Source organism: Chiloscyllium plagiosum, unplaced genomic scaffold, assembly GCF_037043375.1.
Source record: "Chiloscyllium plagiosum isolate Xiang-an unplaced genomic scaffold, Cpla_swu_hap1 HiC_scaffold_6, whole genome shotgun sequence".
Taxonomy (NCBI): Eukaryota; Metazoa; Chordata; class Chondrichthyes; order Orectolobiformes; family Hemiscylliidae; genus Chiloscyllium; species Chiloscyllium plagiosum.
Window position 1 is genome coordinate 778,423 of NW_028270144.1, and position 18,970 is coordinate 797,392.

An 18,970-nucleotide genomic window follows, 5' to 3' on the forward strand; every position below is an offset into this window, starting at 1 on the left:
AATCTTCAAAGAAAATTCTGTTCAGTGCTTTTTGATTTTATGAGTGTTTCATGTTCTTTGATTTGTCTCTTGTTTTCATTTGGTCACATTTCATTTGTTGAAATAAGAGAGGAAGCCAGGAGGTTTTTTTTTCAAAATGTCCATGGGAGTTGACCTCAGCCAGGCTTCAGCCCAGTGTTGCCATGAACAATATTTTATCTTGTGCTAGGCTAGGTCTCCTGGCTTTCATCAAATGAGGTTCACAGGTATGTGGGTTTAAGCTGCTCCATGATGATTTGGGGGGGGACATAGTCTCTCTCCACCTCTATTTCCTTGACAGAGCACATTCTAACTCCAATATGCTATGCCAATATGTTGCGGATAAATCTATTTTCACATATACATTTGTAAGATTTGATACTTAAGAGGATAGAAAAACATTTGGAATGAATATAGGATGAGTGATATTAATTTCTGGTGTACAAAACAAATTGCTTGGTAAATGGTACAGTGAAGCTGCCTTGGGAAACCAAATATTGTTTTGTTGCTCTGCTCAAGTTAAAAACTTGAAATGCAAGTTTTAGATTGAGTACAGACAGCTTGTATTTTGCATCTGTCCATACTTTTCCTGGAAGTACTTGATGATGATAATGGACTGCCCGAGTTGTTCTCCCAATCAGCAATTAAACCAATAACCTTGATGACCAAAACATCACCACAAAGGAAAAAAAGATATATAGTGTGGTGTGCATTATGTTGTCTAACGATTGGAAGCTTATCACTTAAACTCATATGGTTACCTGGTACAGATTTGGCCCATTTAACAACAGATACAAGTTGTCTCTCGCATAGCCTGTTCAGGCTGGTTAGCAGATAGTTAGTTGAGTCAGGTTGACTGTTATCATAGCCTGCATAAACAACTTCTGGTTCAATTATCTGTAAAATGGAAACGAGTGTCGGAGTGAACTGGACCGCTCGAGCTGAATGTAACGAGACCTTTGGCACTGCAACTGGATTGACACTTGATAGTGTCATTTCGGACTGCAGAGAAGATGGGCTGTTTCCGATGTTCTTTAGTTTACTGAATTTTCTTAGCTTTCGGGCTGAAAAACAAAAGATAATTGCCAGTTCAACAACTGACATTCCAACAGAATATTCATTACTGTTTAATTTACAGAGTTATACTGCCCAATTATCCAAACCAATCTCTACATTAGTTGGATTCAGTTTGATCCCACTTTTGTCCATTGCCTCAGTTTCCAAATTCAGTTCCTTTGGTAAATGAATAAGCCATTGTCTCTTAAACATAATGGTAAATCACACTTTATATAAGGGATATAATGAGAAATAAAATGTGATGTTGCCAGGCATCAGCACTTTGACTCTGACGAGGCAAAAGTCATCTGAGACTATGTGGCAAGATCAAAGGTTTTATATGACAAGGATCGAATGAGCTTTATCTATCTTTACTCAAGGAGAAAGAAACTGTGGGGAAGTGCTTTCAGTTTAAAATACGTTCCTAGCTAAGCATTGCTTAAAAAAGAAAATTTAAATATTCTTACCTCTTTGGAGAAGTCCTTATTTTCATTTCAATTTTTCAGACCCTGATTCGGGGTCTCCCTTCTCTGCAGGGAGCCACTCTGAAGATGTCAGTTATGAGAGTGGCAGTGACTGCCTTCTTAGAGAACCCTGTACTATTAGCATCCAGACCAGTTTTGATGCTAGTTGGGAAGCAGATGAGCTGAGAAAAGTCAGTGACAGCTGGGTAAATAGGCATACTCAGTTGTTATTGACTCCTTCAGGCTCAAATCTCTCAATAACTGCCTGAAAAATTCCCATTGTTACAAAAACTTTGAAATGTAAATTTAATAAAAATAACAGAGGGGAGTACATTAGCTGACAAGTGCAGGAAGTCAGCAGAGGGAAGAAAAATGTTCTAAAAGTTTCCGTAATGGAGAATAACCTACTGATGCCTGGCAATATTATCTCTCAAACTTTATTGCAAGTAATATATAGTTTGCATGTATGTCATCCAGTTTTACCATCTTGGGAAATGTTTTCACATAAAGAGAACAATGATTTCTAATAATTGATTTTTCAAATTGTCATCCAGGCACTAATCTCTGTGTGCCAGAATATGATTTGGTCAATTCTACCTGACTTTGCGCACCAATGTTTTGGCTCCATTTATAGTCTAAAATAAAGAAGATTTTACACCAAAATCAACTTAGTTTTGCAATCACAGTAATTTCATATTCTGTCACTTATCGTGTGCGCCAGGAGTTTAGGCTCATTTTCCAATGCATGTAATAATGGAGAAATCGTGGGTGTAACTTTGCGCTGTCTTTATATACAAGACTCCAAAAAGTACCTATTTTTAATTAAGTTTAGCTGTTGTGAAACAATAACATGGACTTCTACAACTGTTTTGTTTATAATTATTTATTAATCCAGGGGCCAACATCAAATCTGGTTTAAAAAAGTTGGCAAAAAAGCTTCTTTTGCAATCACTATACCAAAATTTGAGCAAAGCACACAAAATCCCGACAAAAAAAAAGGTGAAAACTGCTGTCATTAGTGGCAAAGATAAATTTCAGCCAATTGCAATATGTCAGCATTAAAGATCTTTTTGCGCTTCTGAAGCAAATGAAAAGCCACTTGACCCATACAAGTTTTGTAAAGCTGCTGCTGAGCACACCACTGCTTGTTAAAAATAGCTAAATGGCTGTTGTGCAAAGCCAGTTTTAATGAAGAGAGTCTGCAAGCGCAGGTAGACACCATCATGAAGTGACGCAACCACATTGTTTCATGGGGGAGGCCAAACCCCCCAGCTTGTAAAGTAGGCACAAAGCATTGCAGTTTTTCAGCACTGTCTTCACGACTCAGAGGACAACCTGGCAGGAGGTCTGGAAGAAGGCGGACAAAGTTAAGGCATGAATATTGTTGTAAAGTAGGAGCACAAGACATATCTGAACATGAAGGAAAGTTGTAGTTGTACAAGATTACGCAAAAAGCTTCACCAATACAGGTATTAGCAAGTATATAGCAAATAAGATATTAGAAGGGAAAGAAAAAGCAGAGACATGCAAATTACATTACTTCATGCTGGGAAAGTAATTGTATTTCAGGAAGAATATCTTCTGGGTCAGATTATTGCTTCTCAATCCCTACATTGAAAAGCAAACCTTTCACAGAGTAAAAGGGCAACAAATGGTGGAACCCAGAACTGTTGGTAAAAAAGGTCAATGGCAGACCCTATGGAACAGACGGTAGGAGCATGACACACTCTTGCTTCTACAAGTCATTTTAAGGGTGGCCAAATTTTCATGTCATGGCCTCAGCCAGAAATTTGTAAAATCATTTACTCACTTAACTTTCAAAAGCTTGTTGCCATTTGGAGTGTGACATAAATGGCAGTGGTACATTCCAGGATAGTTTATTGTGTATTTTGTGCTAAGCCAGCCAAATCTAATCATTTATCTGATGCCCATGCCCCAGCCCAAATCTTTAACCCAAGCTCCCCTCTCTGCTGAAGGGTAATTCCAGCTTAGAGTCATGGGAGCTGTACAGTTGATCTCAAACTACACATATACCTGAGCTGTGGAGTGAAAGCTGTTCATCTGAATTCACTCCAGATTAATTTCCATTCTTTTGGAAAGAAATGCATGTGAATACTGTGACAGGACAGACTGGGTCTAATTGAAACCACCATTGGTTGAATAGTTTGCTGTACTCAGCTTCCAGATTCCACAGGTTTAAGAACCTGTGGAACCCTAACTCAGCAAGTTGTAACATTACAAGAGAAATGAGTACCATTAAAATACTTCTCTCCTGAGGGCAATAAAAGATTTTTCACACAAACTTGTGTGAATCTTTTAAAAGCTGCAGAAGGTAAGGATGTACCTTTTGTATGGATGTGTTCCCAATGGATTGATATAAAGAATCCTACTTTGTGGTGACCAGGGACCCTGAAAAATGGAGTTATGAAACATGATAGCACTTTAGTGGAGTCTATCTATAGATGACTGTTTCAGGTAGGAATAAAGGTATGCATGGGTCAAAATGAACAGGATCATTCACAGTTTTCTAGTAAACATTTCAGTTGTAATATGCTTCCTCCATACCAACATTTTATATTAAAATGGAATTTGAGAAAAATAAAAGACGTGCGCAGATGTAAGACAGCCTGATGGAACAACTGCTAAAAGAAATTGGTTTAATAAATTGGCAAAAAGTGGACTCACTCAGAAAACATTGGAAGAGAACCAAGCTTGAGATTAGAAAACAAAATTTCCCATGTACTGAATCAAGTGATTCACAGAGAATAAGGGTGTATTCTGTACAAATACAAAGTGGTGTGAGATTTAAGTAATGGCTCAATGAGTAAGTGCACCACATGGTTCCAGGTTTGATCCCTGCTTTGTGTGAATTAGTGGGTGCAGTGATAAGACAGTACATAGAGCATAGAAATTGTAGAGTGTCAAATGCTTGGCTCAGTTCCAGGCACAAATTAATTACCAGGACAAAAACCTGAAAGACCCAGTGGGTAAGTTATTTAATTTAATTTTATCTGCTCTGCTCTTGTAATTCTGAACTGCCATTGTATGAATCAGGACAGAATCATTGTATATCACAAAATTCAGAGCACAGGCTATTCTTAGTGTATAAATAAATAAAGCTCATGTTTCTGGCTGGTCAATTCCAGTTCTAATTCTGAACTGAAGTTTTGATTAATCTAACCTCACTTTGTAAGGTGCATTCAAATATGCATCAAAGAGTAAATTATCACAATTAATTAGATGCCTAGCTCTTTCCAGATGTCTCTATTCAACAGGAAACTAAACACTATGAAGATATTCAAATTGATTTGGAGCATCGGTTGTTTCTGGAGGATATGTATGAGCAGGTTCTCTCCAGTTAAATAAGTATCAAGTGTGTCATCTTTAAGGTGAGAGAGCAGTATGTTACATCACATTAACCTAAAGTTCAACTTCCAATACCTGGAGAAGGCCGGGTCAACCTATTCTTGTCACCTGCTTTAGGGATGGAATATTGAAATTACACCAATTCACTCAGTCTGTATACAGGAAAAAACCATTGACGTCTGGAAATTACAACATCTCTTTAGTTTGTACAGTTTGCAGACTTCAGAGGGACCGTATCTAAAAAGCATATAAATCTCCGAGATAGAATGAACATATAATATTACTAAAGTACACTTACCCAGAGAAACATAAGCCCCTCATGGGGCTGAGGAACATGCCAGTAGTACATTAAGGTGAACTATTCAGCAAAGCAAGATTCACACTGATTCCCTGCATATACAGCACTGGTGGGCGGCACGGTGACACAGTGGTTAGCACTGCTGCCTCACAGCGCTAGAGATCCGGGTTCAATTCCTGCCTCAGGCGACTGACTGTGTAGAGTTTGCACGTTCTCCCCGTGTCTGTGTGGGTTTCCTCCGGGTGCTCGGGTTTCCTCCCACAGTCCAAAGATGTGCAGGTGAATTGGCCATGCTAAATTGCCCGTAGTGTTAGGTAAGGGGTAAATGTAGGGGTATGGGTGGGTTGCGCTTCGGCGGGGCAGTGTGGACTTGTTGGGCCAAAGGGCCTGTTTCCAAACTGTAAGTAATCTAATCTAATCTAGTAGAGAGAACCATTAAGGCTTCTGCTAATGAACTTCAAAACTCTTGAAAATAATTTAACCATTTCACTAACTACTGGAAAGACTGGATCCCAAGATCATAAACAAAGGAAATTCAGTAGTGAGAGAAGAATATTTAAATAGACATGTAGCATATGAGAAGTAATGATTTAATACAGTAAGCTGTATTAAATCATTACATTGCTTTGGGTCATCAATTCAGAGCTACTTAAAAATATTGTACTAGCAGACTTGCTAAATTGTAAAAAAAAACCACAGCATTTCATAAATCAACTAACCTCCAGCACAGAAGGATACAATCCAGCCCATTGTCCCTGATCTGTACTAACTCTATGTTGAAAATATTTATTGTAATTCTAATCTTTCTCTCCCTTGATCATCAACATTTACTCTCAGTGGAAACAGCATGGAGGAATAGGGACTCATCACTATTGCACTTTTTAAGGGAGATATTAGAGAGACAAATTTTGAGGCAGAATCTCTAAATTTCAATAATCTCATATGTGCTTCAGTTGAAAATATTACAACTAAAGAACTTTGATATTTAAGGGCTGGGACTATGCTAATTATGAATATAATGCTTGCTTTAGGACACCAGCCAGACTGTTTGCCATCTCCAGCCTCATTTGGAAGAAAAGCTGTTCCTAACTGGATCTACTTCTAAAAAGGTTTGATTAATGCCTTTAAATAATCCCCCAATATTAACTGAAACTGGAAGTAAAGAAGGCACCTAATCAGCTCCAAGCCCAGCTGAGGGTCTCATTACCAACTAGCTTCTCAACTTTAAAGGTGATTGACTTGGTTTTCCAAACTGCAGGAGGATTAAGACAAAATGAAGAATGGGTCATGTTTGGAAAAACAAAATAAAGAAAATCATGGTGAACTTAGGCTGGGTAATACTAAGTAAGTATGCAGCCTGAATGTTGTACATTCAACACTATAAACTGCAAGAAGTTTTATATTTTATGCAGGGATTATTGTACAAAAGACCTATTATGGACAAAATGCATAAGCCAATCCACACATGGGTGGGTAAAGGATTTCTTTTTTCTCAAAATAGCAGGAAGCTCATTATTTGCTGGAGACATGTGCAATTTTAAAATAATCAATTTGAGCCTGATAAAGCATGCCTTGTGTACTGAATTTATAGGTCAGTATACCTTTCAATGTCAGATAAGTCATTCTCCACTGACTGGAAAGATCCTATAGCTGTAGCATCCATGGTTGCTATCAATTTCACATTCACAAACATAAAAATTGTGAATGATTAATGTTCTCTTTAAATCATTTTTCAGCACCGAACATACTAGTCATAGGCCTGAACCTCCTTTCTCTTCTGATATTTCAATGAGAGAAGTATAAAAGCCTTTCCTTCATATACAAGTGTACGTCTTTGCTATTAATTGCATTTTTGTTCTGTTTTGAGAGGATCCAAGTTTCTACAGTCAATGTGATTGCCAAACCATTAGCTCCAACGTGGCAATTGTTTAATGTGCTGTTTTCTTTAAAGCATTATTCAAGTTGGACATGTACGCTTCCAGAGAAATATGATACCAATCTTCAAAACTTTCCTGCCGCCTAAATGAGTCAAGCTGGACTTTAACTCAATAACTTATCAATGTGATATTAAATGTTTCATTTATCTAAAACATACGCCATTTGATTAAGTCTTTGCCACAAATTGTTTTGACAGAACGATTACAAATGTTGCTTATGAAAACTAATATTACAACCAACTTAAAAAATTTAGATCTACTTCTAAAAAATTTAGAAACAATGACAACAACATTCTGCATTTGTACAGAACTGTTAATATAGTAAAATGACTCTAGGTGCTTCACAGGAGCAATTAACAAATAAAATTTGATGCCAAATCACAAACAAATATTAGAGGAAAAATTGAAGTGAAATTGGTAATCAAGCGTGATGTTCAGGATGAACCTAATGGTTGATGTCTTCCATTTCTCATTGCAGCATAAGCAGAAGCCATTGCAGTATAAACTGAGACTGAGATCTTAAAAATAACGAGGAGATGCAAGAGTAGAGTATGTGCCACAACTTAATATAGCCATGGCTGATCCACTTTCCCATCAGATCCCCATATCCTCTCATACTCTGAAAGATCAAAAATCAGCTCAGCTCAAACATATTCAAAGTTGAAGCATCTACAATTCTTTGAGTGAAGAAATTTCTCCGAAATGATCAGGACCTTATCCTACGATTGTGCTTCTGTGTTTAAAGCTCCTCAGTCAGGGTACATAATTTCTGCACCTATCTTGTAAAGCCCCTTCAGAATCTTATACACCTCAATGAGATCACTTCTGGTTCTAAAGAATATAGACCAAATTTCCTCAACATCTCATCCTAGGATAATGTTCATCCCAGGAACCAAAGCTTTCTGTACTGCTTCCAATGGAAGTATATGCTTCCTATATATGGAGACCAAAACACATAGCCTTCAATGTCTGGTCTCACCAAAACTCTACACAATTGCGCTAAAACTCACTTATTCCTGTACTATAACTCCTTGCAATAAGGACCAGTACATCTTCCTAATTGCCTACAAACTTGCAAGCTAAATTGAAATCTCAGAATAGTATAATGCAAGCTCAGGCACTATTACACTAATCATAGGGGATGTTCACTGGGTGAATCAGGTTGGTAGTAGATCCCAAGGAAAGGAATTTCTGAATTGTCCACAAGATGATTTGCTTGGAACACTTGTGGTTCTGCCAACTAGAGAACAGGCAATTCTGGATTTGGTAATAAGGCAGCCTTATTGAGGGAGCTGGAGGTGAAAGAACCCATTGGGGTAGTGCACATAATATGATAGAATTCACCCTGCAGTTTGAGAGGGAGAAGATTGAATTAGATGTAATGGCATCACACTTGAGGAAAAAAATAATTATAAAGATGTGAAAGTGGAGCTGGTAAGAATTGATTGTATGAGGAGCCTAGCAGGGAAGACAATGGAGCAGCAACAGCAGCAGTTTGGGAGGCATAGCAATAGAGAAGGAGCACACTAAGGGAAGGATGGGTAACTGAGAGGCAGGAGTGGACATTAGACTGTTGGGAAATGAAGCTGAAGAAGTAGTAATGGGGAATATAAAAATAGTGGAAGAACTTAATTAGTAATTTGCATCAATCTTCAAGGTGGAAGGCACCATTGCAGTGTACCAGACCTTCATAGAGAGCCAGGGGCACAGGTGGGTGTGGTGGCCATCACTAACGAGAAGGTGCTGGAAAGCTGCAATGTCTGAAGATGAAAGTATCCTGGACCAGAAGTACTACACTCCAGAGCTCTGAAGGCAGTAGCTGTGAAGATTCTAGAGGCATTGGTGGTGATTTTTCAGGAAACATTGGAATCAGGGAGGATTACAGAGAACTGGAAAATGGCTAATGTAACATCCTGTTTAAGAAGGAAGGCAGGTCAAAGATAGCAAATTATAGGCTGGTTAGCCTGACCTAAGATAACCAGACTGGTAAGATTTTAAAGTCCATCATTAAAGATGAAATTGCGGAGTATTTGCAAGTGCATGGTAAAATAGGGCTCAGTCAATATAGTTTCTTCATGGCTGATAAATCTATTTGAATTCTTTGAGGAGGTAGCAAACAAGTTAAACAGAGGAGAGGCAGTGGACATGATCTACTTGGATTTCCAGAAGACCTTTGACATGGTATCACATAGAAGGCTGCTAAATAAAATAAGAATCCATGGTGTTAGGGGTAATGCACTGGTATTGATAGAGGATTGGCTGATTGGCAGAAGGCTGAGAGCAGGGCTAAGTGGGTCTTTTTTAGAATGGCAGTCAGTGACTACTAGAGTTCTGCAGCGGTCAGTTTTGGAACCACAGCTATTCACACCAGACATTAATGATCTGGATGAAGGAACTGAGGACATTGTTGCTAAGTTTGCAGATGACACAAAGACAGGTGGAGGCACAGGTAGTGTTGAGGAAATGGGGAGGCTGCAGGAGGACTTGGACAGGTTAGGAGAATGGGCACAGAACAGGCAGATGGAATACAATGCAGAAAAGTGTGAGGTCACACACATCAGTCGACAAAATAGAAGTAGAGATTATTTTCAAAATGGGCAACATTTTCAGAAATCTGACGCATAAAGGGACGTAGAAGTCCCAGTTCAGGATATTCTTAAGGTTAACATGCAAGTTAGGATGTTAGCAGTTAGGAAGGCAATGCAATGTTAGCATTCATTTCAAGAGGGCTAGAATACAAGAGCAGGGATGTACCGCTGAGGCTGTATAATATTCTGGTAAGACCACATTTGGAATATTGTGAGCAGTTTTCGGCCCCATATATAAGGAAGATATGCTGGCATTGAAGGGGGTCCAAAGGAGACTTACAAGATAGATCCCAGTAATGAAGGGCTTGTTATATGAGGAGTGGTTTAGGATTTGGGGTCTGTACTCAATGGGGTTTAAAAGGATGAGGGGAAATCTCACTGAAACTTACAGAATACTGAGAGGCCTGGATAGAGTGGACATGGAGACAATATTTCTACTAGTCAGACAGACTAGGACCTAAGGGCACAGCCTTAGAGTGAAGGGATGACCCTTTAGAACTGAGATGATGAGGAATATCTTCATTCAGTGGGTGGTGAATCTGTGGAACTCATTGCTACAAAGGGCTGTGGAGTCCAAGTCATTGAGTGTGTTTAAGACACAAATAGACATGTTCTAAATTAATAAGAAGATCAAGGGTTGTGTGGAGAAGCAGGGGAATGGGGTTGAGAAACATATCAGATATGGTTGAATGGTGGAGCACACTCAATGGGCCAAATGGGCCTAATGTTGTTCCTCCTAAATTATGACCTTACAGAATGCTGTCATGATGACAATTGATGTTAATGCTCAGCATCTCAATTAATATAACAATCTGTGCTCTCTTGGGTTACCATAGTTACTGTGACACTACCATGTGAGAGATAAAGTGTCTCAATGGGGCACAAGCCTGCTGTCCCTCTTTTAAGGTGACAACACTTCCTCCCACCAATGCCAATGCTTGCACCCAGCCAACTCTGACCTGCTATCATTTATACTGAAGTGGTATCAGTTGAAACTGGGCCTTCTAGACCAGAGCAATTTATGGTTATCCTCCAGGTTATCTGTAGCTTCCCACACTGAAAATTAGTCACCTTCCATTCAACATGCTGCTGTATATGACAGCACTGCATAGGGATAACAGGCAATGGAATACACATTGGTGATTAGCTGATTTTTGTATGAAGTATTTGTTTATTTTTGGATAAAGTTGATTTGGATAGGTTCTAACATCAACAACACTTGTAATACTAACCTATGACCTAACAAACCCACAACCACTTCCATCTAGGAGGACAAGGGCAGCAGGTACCTGGGTACAGCAGCCCCTGCAAGTTCCTCTCCAAGTCATTCACCGTCTTGTTGCTGGCGGTCAAAATCCTGGAACTCCGTCCCTAATTGCATTGTGAGCCTACACCAAATAGATTGCAGTAGTTGAAGAAGGCAACTCACCACCACATTCTCTTTACCAGAGGGTGGTGGGTGCCTGGAATGTGTTGCCAGCAGAGGTGGTAGAGGCGGGCACAATAGCATCATTTAAGATGCATCTAGACAGATACATGAATGGATAGGGAGCAGAGGGATACAGACCCTTAGAAAGTAGGTGACAGCTTTAGATGGAGGATCTGGATCAGTGCAGGATTGGAGGGCCAAAGGGTCTGTTCCTGTCCTGTAATTTTCTTTTTTCTTTGTTCTCAAGGGAAATCAGGGATGCGTAATAAATGCTGGCCCAGTCAGCAATGACAACATCTCACAAATGAATTTTTTTTTAAAATCACTACAGACTTCCTATACATGCTCCAATGTCCTCCTCAAGATGCTGTTTGATAGGGAGGGCCAGGATTGCAATTGTAGAATAGCTATTTGGACAAGATACAGGAAGGTTACTGATTGACCAGTTGTCTCCTAATGCAAGTCAACATCTGCTGGAACATAGAGTCATAGAATCATAGAGATGTACAGCATGGAAACAGACCCTTCAATCCCACCTGTTCATGCTGACCAGCTATACTAACCCAATCTAGTCTCACCTGCCAGCACCTGGCCCATATCCCTCCAAACCCTTCCTGTTCATATACCCATCCAGATCCCTTTTAAATGTGCAATTGTACCAGCCTCCACCACTTCCTTTAGCAGCTCATTCCATACGCATAACACCCTCTGCATGAAAGAGTTGCCCCTTAGGTCTCTTTTATATCTTTCCCCTCTCACCCTAAACCTATGCCCTATAGTTCTGGACTCCCCGATCCCAGGGAAAAGACTTTGTCTATTTATCCTATCCATGACCCTCATAATTTTGTAAACCTCTATAAGGTCACCCCTCAGCCTCCGACGCTCCAGGGAAAACAGCCCCAGCCTGTTCAGCCTCTCCCTGTAGCTCAGATCCTCCAACCCTGCAACATCCTTGTAAATCTTTTCTGAACCCTTTCAAGTTTCACAACATCTTTCCGATAGGAAGGAGACCAGAATTGCACGCGATATTCCAACAGTGGCCTAACCAATGTCCTGTACAGCCGCAACATGACCCCCCAACTCCTGTACTCAGTACTCTGACCAATAAAGGAAAGCATACTAAACGCCTTCTTCATGATCCTATCTACCTGCGACTCTACTTTCAAGGAGCTATGAACCTGCACTCCAAGGTCTCTTTGTTCAGCAACACTCCCTAGGACCTTACCATTAAGTGTATAAGTCCTGCTAAGATTTGCTTTCTCAAATGCAGCACCTCGCATTTATCTGAATTAAACTCCATCTGCCACTCCTCAGCCCATTAGCCCATCTGATCAAGATCCCTTTGTAATCTGAAGTAACCTCCTTTGTTGTCCACTAGACCTCCATTTTTGGTGTCATCTGCAAACTTATTAACTGTATCTCTTATGCTCACATCCAAATCATTTATATAAATGATGAAAAGTAGTGGACCCAGCACCAATCCTTGTGGCACTCCACTGGTCACAGGTCTCCAGTCTGAAAAACAACCCTCAACCACCACCCTCTATCTTCTACCTTTGAGTCAGTTCTGTATCCAAATGACTAGTTCTCCCTGTATTCCATGAGATCTAACCTTGCTAATCAGGATCCCATGGACAACCTTGTCGAACACCTTACTGAAGTCCATATGGATCACAACTACTGCTCTTCCCTCATCAATCTTCTTTGTTACTTCTTCAAAAAACTCAATCAAGTTTGTGAGAAATTATTTTCCAAGCATAAAGCCATGTTGATATCCCTAATCAGTCCTTGCCTTTCCAAATGCATGTACATCCTGTCCCTCAGGATTTCCTCCAACAACTTGCCCACCACCGATGTCAAGCTCAATGGTCTATAGTTCCCTCACCACCCTTCTTAAACTTCGGCACCACGTTAGTCAATCTCCAGTCTTCCACCACCTCACCTGTGACCATTGATGGTCCAAATATCTCAGCAAAAAGCCCAGTAGATGATAGTAAACCGGTTGATGTGGTGGAAATGGATTTCAGGAAGGCGTTCAATAAGGTTCCCCACAGTAGGCTATTGTACGAAATGCAGAGGAATGGGATTGTGGGAGTTATAGCAGTTGGATCAGTAACTGGCTTGCTGAAAAAATGCAGTGGGTGGTGGTTGATGGGAAATGTTCATCCTGGAATCCAGTTACAGTGGTGTACCGCAAAGGTCGGTGTTGGGTGCACTGCTGTTCATCATTTTTATAAACGACCTGGATGAGGGCGTAAAGGGTGGGTTAGTAAATTCGCAGACGACACTAAGGTCGGTGGAGTTGTGGATAGTGACAAAGGATGTTGTAGGTTACAGAGAGCCATAGATACGCTGCAGAGCTGGGCTAAGAGGTGGCAAATGGAGTTTAATGCAGACAAGTGTGAGGTGATTCACTTTGGTCGGAGTAACCGGAATGCAAAGTACTGGGCTAATGGTAAGATTCTTGGTAGTATAGATGAGCAAGGAGATCTCGGTGTCCAGGTACACAGATCCTTGAAAGTTGCCACCCAGGTTGACAGGGTTGTTAAGAAGGTATACAGTGTTTTAGCTTTTATTAATAGAGGGATCAAGTTCCGGAACCATGAGGTTATGCTACAGCTGTACAATACTCTAATGCTGCCGCATTTGAAGTGTTGTGTATAGTTCTGGTCACCGCATTATAAGAAGGATATGGAAGCTTTGGAAAGGGTGCAGAGGAGATTTACTAGGATGTTGCCTGGTATGGAGGGAAGGTCTTATAAGTAAAGGCTGAGGGCCTTGAGGCTGTTTTTGTTGGAGAGAAGAAGGTTGAGCGATGACTTAATAGAGACATATAAGATAATCAGAGGGTTAGATAGGGTGGACAGGGAGAGCCTTTTTCCAAGAATGGTGACAGCGAGCATGAGGGGGCATAGCTTTAAATTGAGGGGTGATAGATATAGGACAGATGTCAGAGGTAGTTTCTTTACTCAGGGTAGTAAGGGTATGGAATGCTTTGCCTGCAACGGTAGTAGATTCACCAACTTTAAGTACATTTAAGTCGTCATTGGACAAGTATATGGACATACATGGAATAGTGTAGGTTAGATGGGCTTCAGATTGGTATGACAGGTCAGAGCAACATCGAGGGCCAAAGGGCCTGTACTGCGCTGTAATGTTCTATGTTCTATGTTCAATCACTTCCCTAGCTTCCCACAGAGTTCTCGGGTACACCTGATCAGGTCCTGAGGATTAATCTACTTTTATGTGTTTCAAGACATCCAGCACTTCCTCCTTTGTAATATACACATTTTTCAAAATGTCACCATCTATTTCCCTACATTCTATATCTTCCGTGTCCTTCTCCACAGTAAATACTGATGCAAAATACTCATTTAGTATCTTCCCCATCTCCTGTGGCTCCACACAAAGGCCGCCTTGCTGATTTTTGAGGGGCCCTATTCTCTCCCTAGTTACCCTTTTGTCCTTAATGTATTTGTAAAACCTTTTGGATTCTCCTTATCTCTTTTTGCCAAAGCTATCCCATGTCCTCTTTTTGCCCTCCTGATTTCCCTCTTAAGTATACTCCTACTTCCTTTATACTCTAAGGATTCATTTGATTTATCCTGTCTATACCTAACATATGCTTCCGTCTTATTCTGAAACAAACCCTCAATTCCTTTTAGTCATCCAGCATTCCCTATACCTGCCAGACTTCCCTTTCACCCTGACAGGAATATACTTTCTCTGGATTCTTGTTATCTCATTTCTGAAGGCTTCCCATTTTCCAGCCGTCCCTTTACCTGCGAACATCTGCCCCAATCAGTTTTTGAAAGTTCTTGCCTAATACCGTCAAAATTTGCCTTTCTCCAATTTAGAACTTCAACTTTTAGATCTGGTCTATCTTTTTCCATCAATATTTTAAAACTAATAGAATTATGGTCACTGATCCCAAAGTGCTCCCCCACTGACACCTCAGTCACCTGCCCTGCCTTATTTCCCAAGAATAGATCAAGTTTTGCACCTTCTCCATTAGGTACATCCACATATTGAATCTGAACATTTTCTTGTACACACTTAACAAATTCCTCTCTATCTAAACGTTCAACACCATAGCAGTCCCAGACTATGTTTGGAAAGTTAAAATCCCTTACCATAACCACCCTATTTTTCTCACAGATAGCTGAGATCTCCTTACAAGTTTGTTTCTCAATTTCCCTTTGACCATTAGGGGGTCTATAATACAATCCCAATAAGGTGATCATCCCTTTCTTATTTCTCAGTTCAATCGAAATAACTTCCCTGGATGTATTTCCAGGAACATCTTCCCTCAGCACAGCTGTAATGCTATCCCTTATCAAAAATGCCACTCCCCCTCCTCTCTTGCTCCCCTTTCTGTCCTTCCTGTAGCATTTGTATCCTGGAACATTAAGCTGCCAGTCCTGTCCATCCCCGAGCCACATTTCTGTAATTGCTATGATATCCCAGTCCCATGTTCCTAACCATGCCCTGAGTTCATCTGCCTTCCCAGTTAGGCATCTAGCATTGAAGTAAATGCAGTTTAATTTATCAGTCCTACCTTGTTCTCTGCTTTGTTCCTGCCTGCCCTGACTGTTTGACTCACTTCTATTCTCGACTGTACCAGTCTCAGATTGATCTCTTTCCTTACTATCTCCCTGGGTCCCACACCCTGGAATTGTTAACATTTAAAAATAAATTAAATTTGGAAAATATGATTGGAAATGGTTTGCTCTATATAATGTACTGTATACGTATTCTCCTGTCCTCACTTCCCAGTATTAATAAAGAAAATAGGTCAAATAATTGAGTAGTAGTTATACTGAGTCAGATTTATTTAATCTTTCATGATATTTTCACCTAAACTTGATAATACTGTGAAGGGTTGTGAGTTGTGTTGAAACTCATGGCTTATTTTCAAATCTGAATATCTGTCAGAGTGCATTGCACTGAGTGTTAGTGGCTTCTTAGAATTATATAAATCACAGTAGATTTATATTTAGTTGAAAACCTACAACATATTTATGACTACGTATTAGCCAAACACATGGGAGTTATTAAATTATTGTGTGAATATTTAGGACACTATAATTAGGAAGATGAAGTTTGGCTTATTTTAATTTCCAGGTTTCACTTTTAATAGCTGAGTGAACAGTGCCTTACTTATTGCGTGCTTATTCATTATGGATTAAAATCATGCAAAACTCATGAGCAAAAGTATTTATCATAAAGTTGTATGACATTAAAATGAATCACATCGGAAAACGAGGCTGATGTGGGATAATATTTTCACACGTAGCACAGTTCTGAACATGAGTATTACTTGCAGATGGAAAAAGAGTATGGGTTAGCTTTTCTTCAGAGTTTCTGTTTGATACTTTTCATAATGTTGGGAGCGATCATTTTGGGGTAATTTTAACCCCTTGAAACAATTGGATTTGGACTACAATTGTGAAACAATTTAAATTCAACGGCAACCTTTCTCTACACGATTTACTTCCTATTTCATCGATAACAACATATGTTAAAGTTAAAAATCACACAACACCAGGTTCTAGTCCAACTGGTTTAATTGGAAGCACTAGCTTTGAGAGCGCTGCCCCTTCATCAGGGTGGTTCATCAGCACAACCACCTGATGAAGGAGCGACGCTCCAAAAGCTAGTGCTTCCAATTAAACCTGTTGGACTATAACCTGGTGTTGTGTGATTTTTAACTTCGTACATCTCAATCCGAAACCGGCATCTCCAAATCATGAGCACACTTTAAAGGAAATTTTATGCCTCCATTTTAAAATTTCCATTCCCACCATTAGTTATAATTCCTTAGCTTTGAGATATCTGCAGGCAAAAGAGGTGAGAGGTGCTATGTTAATATTTTTACAGAATACTTTGAGGGCCAGGAGACTCTCCCCCTAACAGCCCATTAAACTATTCAATACACCTCTGCATAATATGTCCAGTGACCTCTAACCTTGATCCTCATGCTCATCCATCTCCTAACTCCAATGACCTCCAACTTCCAATTTCCAACATTCTTTCTCCATTGCAATCTCTTGGCGCCATGATCATCTTTTCCCTTGATTGCTCTATCACCCTTAGGTCTGACAACACTCTGCCTGCACCATGGCATTGGTGGCCAATCCTTTAGCTAATATGTTAGGGTTTCCCATTAAAAACTCTTCTTCCTGGTTCCAATGTGGTCTCAAGCACTTAAATGGAATATTTTCTTTCAGTGCCTCATAAAATTTTATTGTAGTGACATAATGAACAGAGGAGCCTTCTTTTAAGCAGTTCATCATGGTCAATGACAATTCATTGGAAGAGATTAAATACCGTCATGCAAAGCAATACTGCATAGGAACCAAGCCAAGACATTGTGATTGTCATCAAATGAGCACCGACAATTCTAATTTGCATATTTGTATAGACACAAGGATGAGCAAAGGTAGTTTGACCCATCAAACATTATCCCACAAAGATCACTTTTGAAATATGTGTCAGTTTGCAAGAACACTAGTGTACATGAGTCATCTTCCTGAATATTGTTAACTCATTGAACAACCTTTACATTTTGAACGCTGAAGCTTGGCTTTTTTACTTTCTGCCAATAAAATGTGAACTTCCACCGTGATTCTGGGGACTTTGACTTTAAGTCACAGGCAATAAGCACACCCTACCTAAACTCAAAAGGTGTTGTCTAAATCTGCAGAGTGGGATCCAAATACTTTTGAATATTTGCCGAAAACAAAGGAGCAGCTTCCATGCTCGGCTGAAAGACACTGAAGGCTGACCATTAGAAGAACAGACCTTTCAATGTAAAGTCCATTTCTTTCTTTGTAAGGTGAAGAAAAACCTTACAGATTTCAGCCCCTTCTCAAACCACTCATCTCATCTCCACTGTCACTTTGGTCTTGATGGATGATATTATTGGTTGGGAGACTCTTTTTAATCATTTTTGTGGGGAGGTCAGCCAACAGCATGTTACTGAGTCTGGCTATTAAAATCATCTTTTGCTTACTCGATTGTTCTCCTGACTGGACTTGAAATCCTGCTGTCTATTTCAAATCTAGTCTTGGGAACACATAATGCAAAAAATTCAACAATCATTTGTGTGAAGTTTTTTGCATTGCATAACTAAAGTATGGTCTAGAAATTACTGTTGGCTTTGATTTCAATCAATCAACACTTAAGCATGCAAATAAAATTCCACTATCTTATTAAAAATGGGTTAAAGCCTCTATTATAATAAAGAATGTCACATCAATGTGCTCTATTCTTCCATTAACAGTCTCTAGCTTGATATTATTTTAAAAATTATCTGCTTTAAGCTCACATAAGGATTGTGGTAACCAAGTCATAACCGGATTATTTTCAAAGAACCTTGTCCTATTGTTTGTAAAGTAATTATAAGGTTCACAGATTGAGCACTATTTGAATTTACAGTTATCAGTTAGTAACTGTGTGAATGGTGGACAGTCTTTAGGGAGTCCAGAAGTGAGTTATTTGCTGAAGTTTCCCTTGCCTCTATCCTGTCCTTGTAGTCGCAGTATTCAAATGGCCAGCCCAGTTCAGTTTCTAGGCAATGATAACCCAGATAGTGTTGATAGTAGGGAATTCAGGGATTATAATGCCATTGAATGACAATGGGGTGATCATCAAATTCTCTCTAAACAAAAAAAACAAAGAACTACAGATGCTGAAAGTCAGAAACAAAAACAGAAATTACTGGAAAATTTCAGCAATCCTGGCAGCATCTATGGAGAGAAAGCAGAGTTAACATTTCTGAAGAAAGGTCACTGGACCCAAAATGTTAATTC

The 18,970-nt window shown here is 39.7% G+C and overlaps 1 protein-coding gene across 1 annotated transcript in view; it reads right to left on the reverse strand.

The window, feature by feature from the left end:
- The window catches only part of LOC122553907 (progesterone receptor-like), a 352,930-nt gene that overhangs the window by 84,793 nt on the left and 249,167 nt on the right, over positions 1-18,970 (reverse strand). Inside the window, exon 4 of the mRNA XM_043698410.2 lies at positions 780-1,082. Coding sequence (XP_043554345.2) covers positions 780-1,082 — 303 coding nt within the window. The remainder of the gene's footprint in view (positions 1-779; positions 1,083-18,970) is intronic.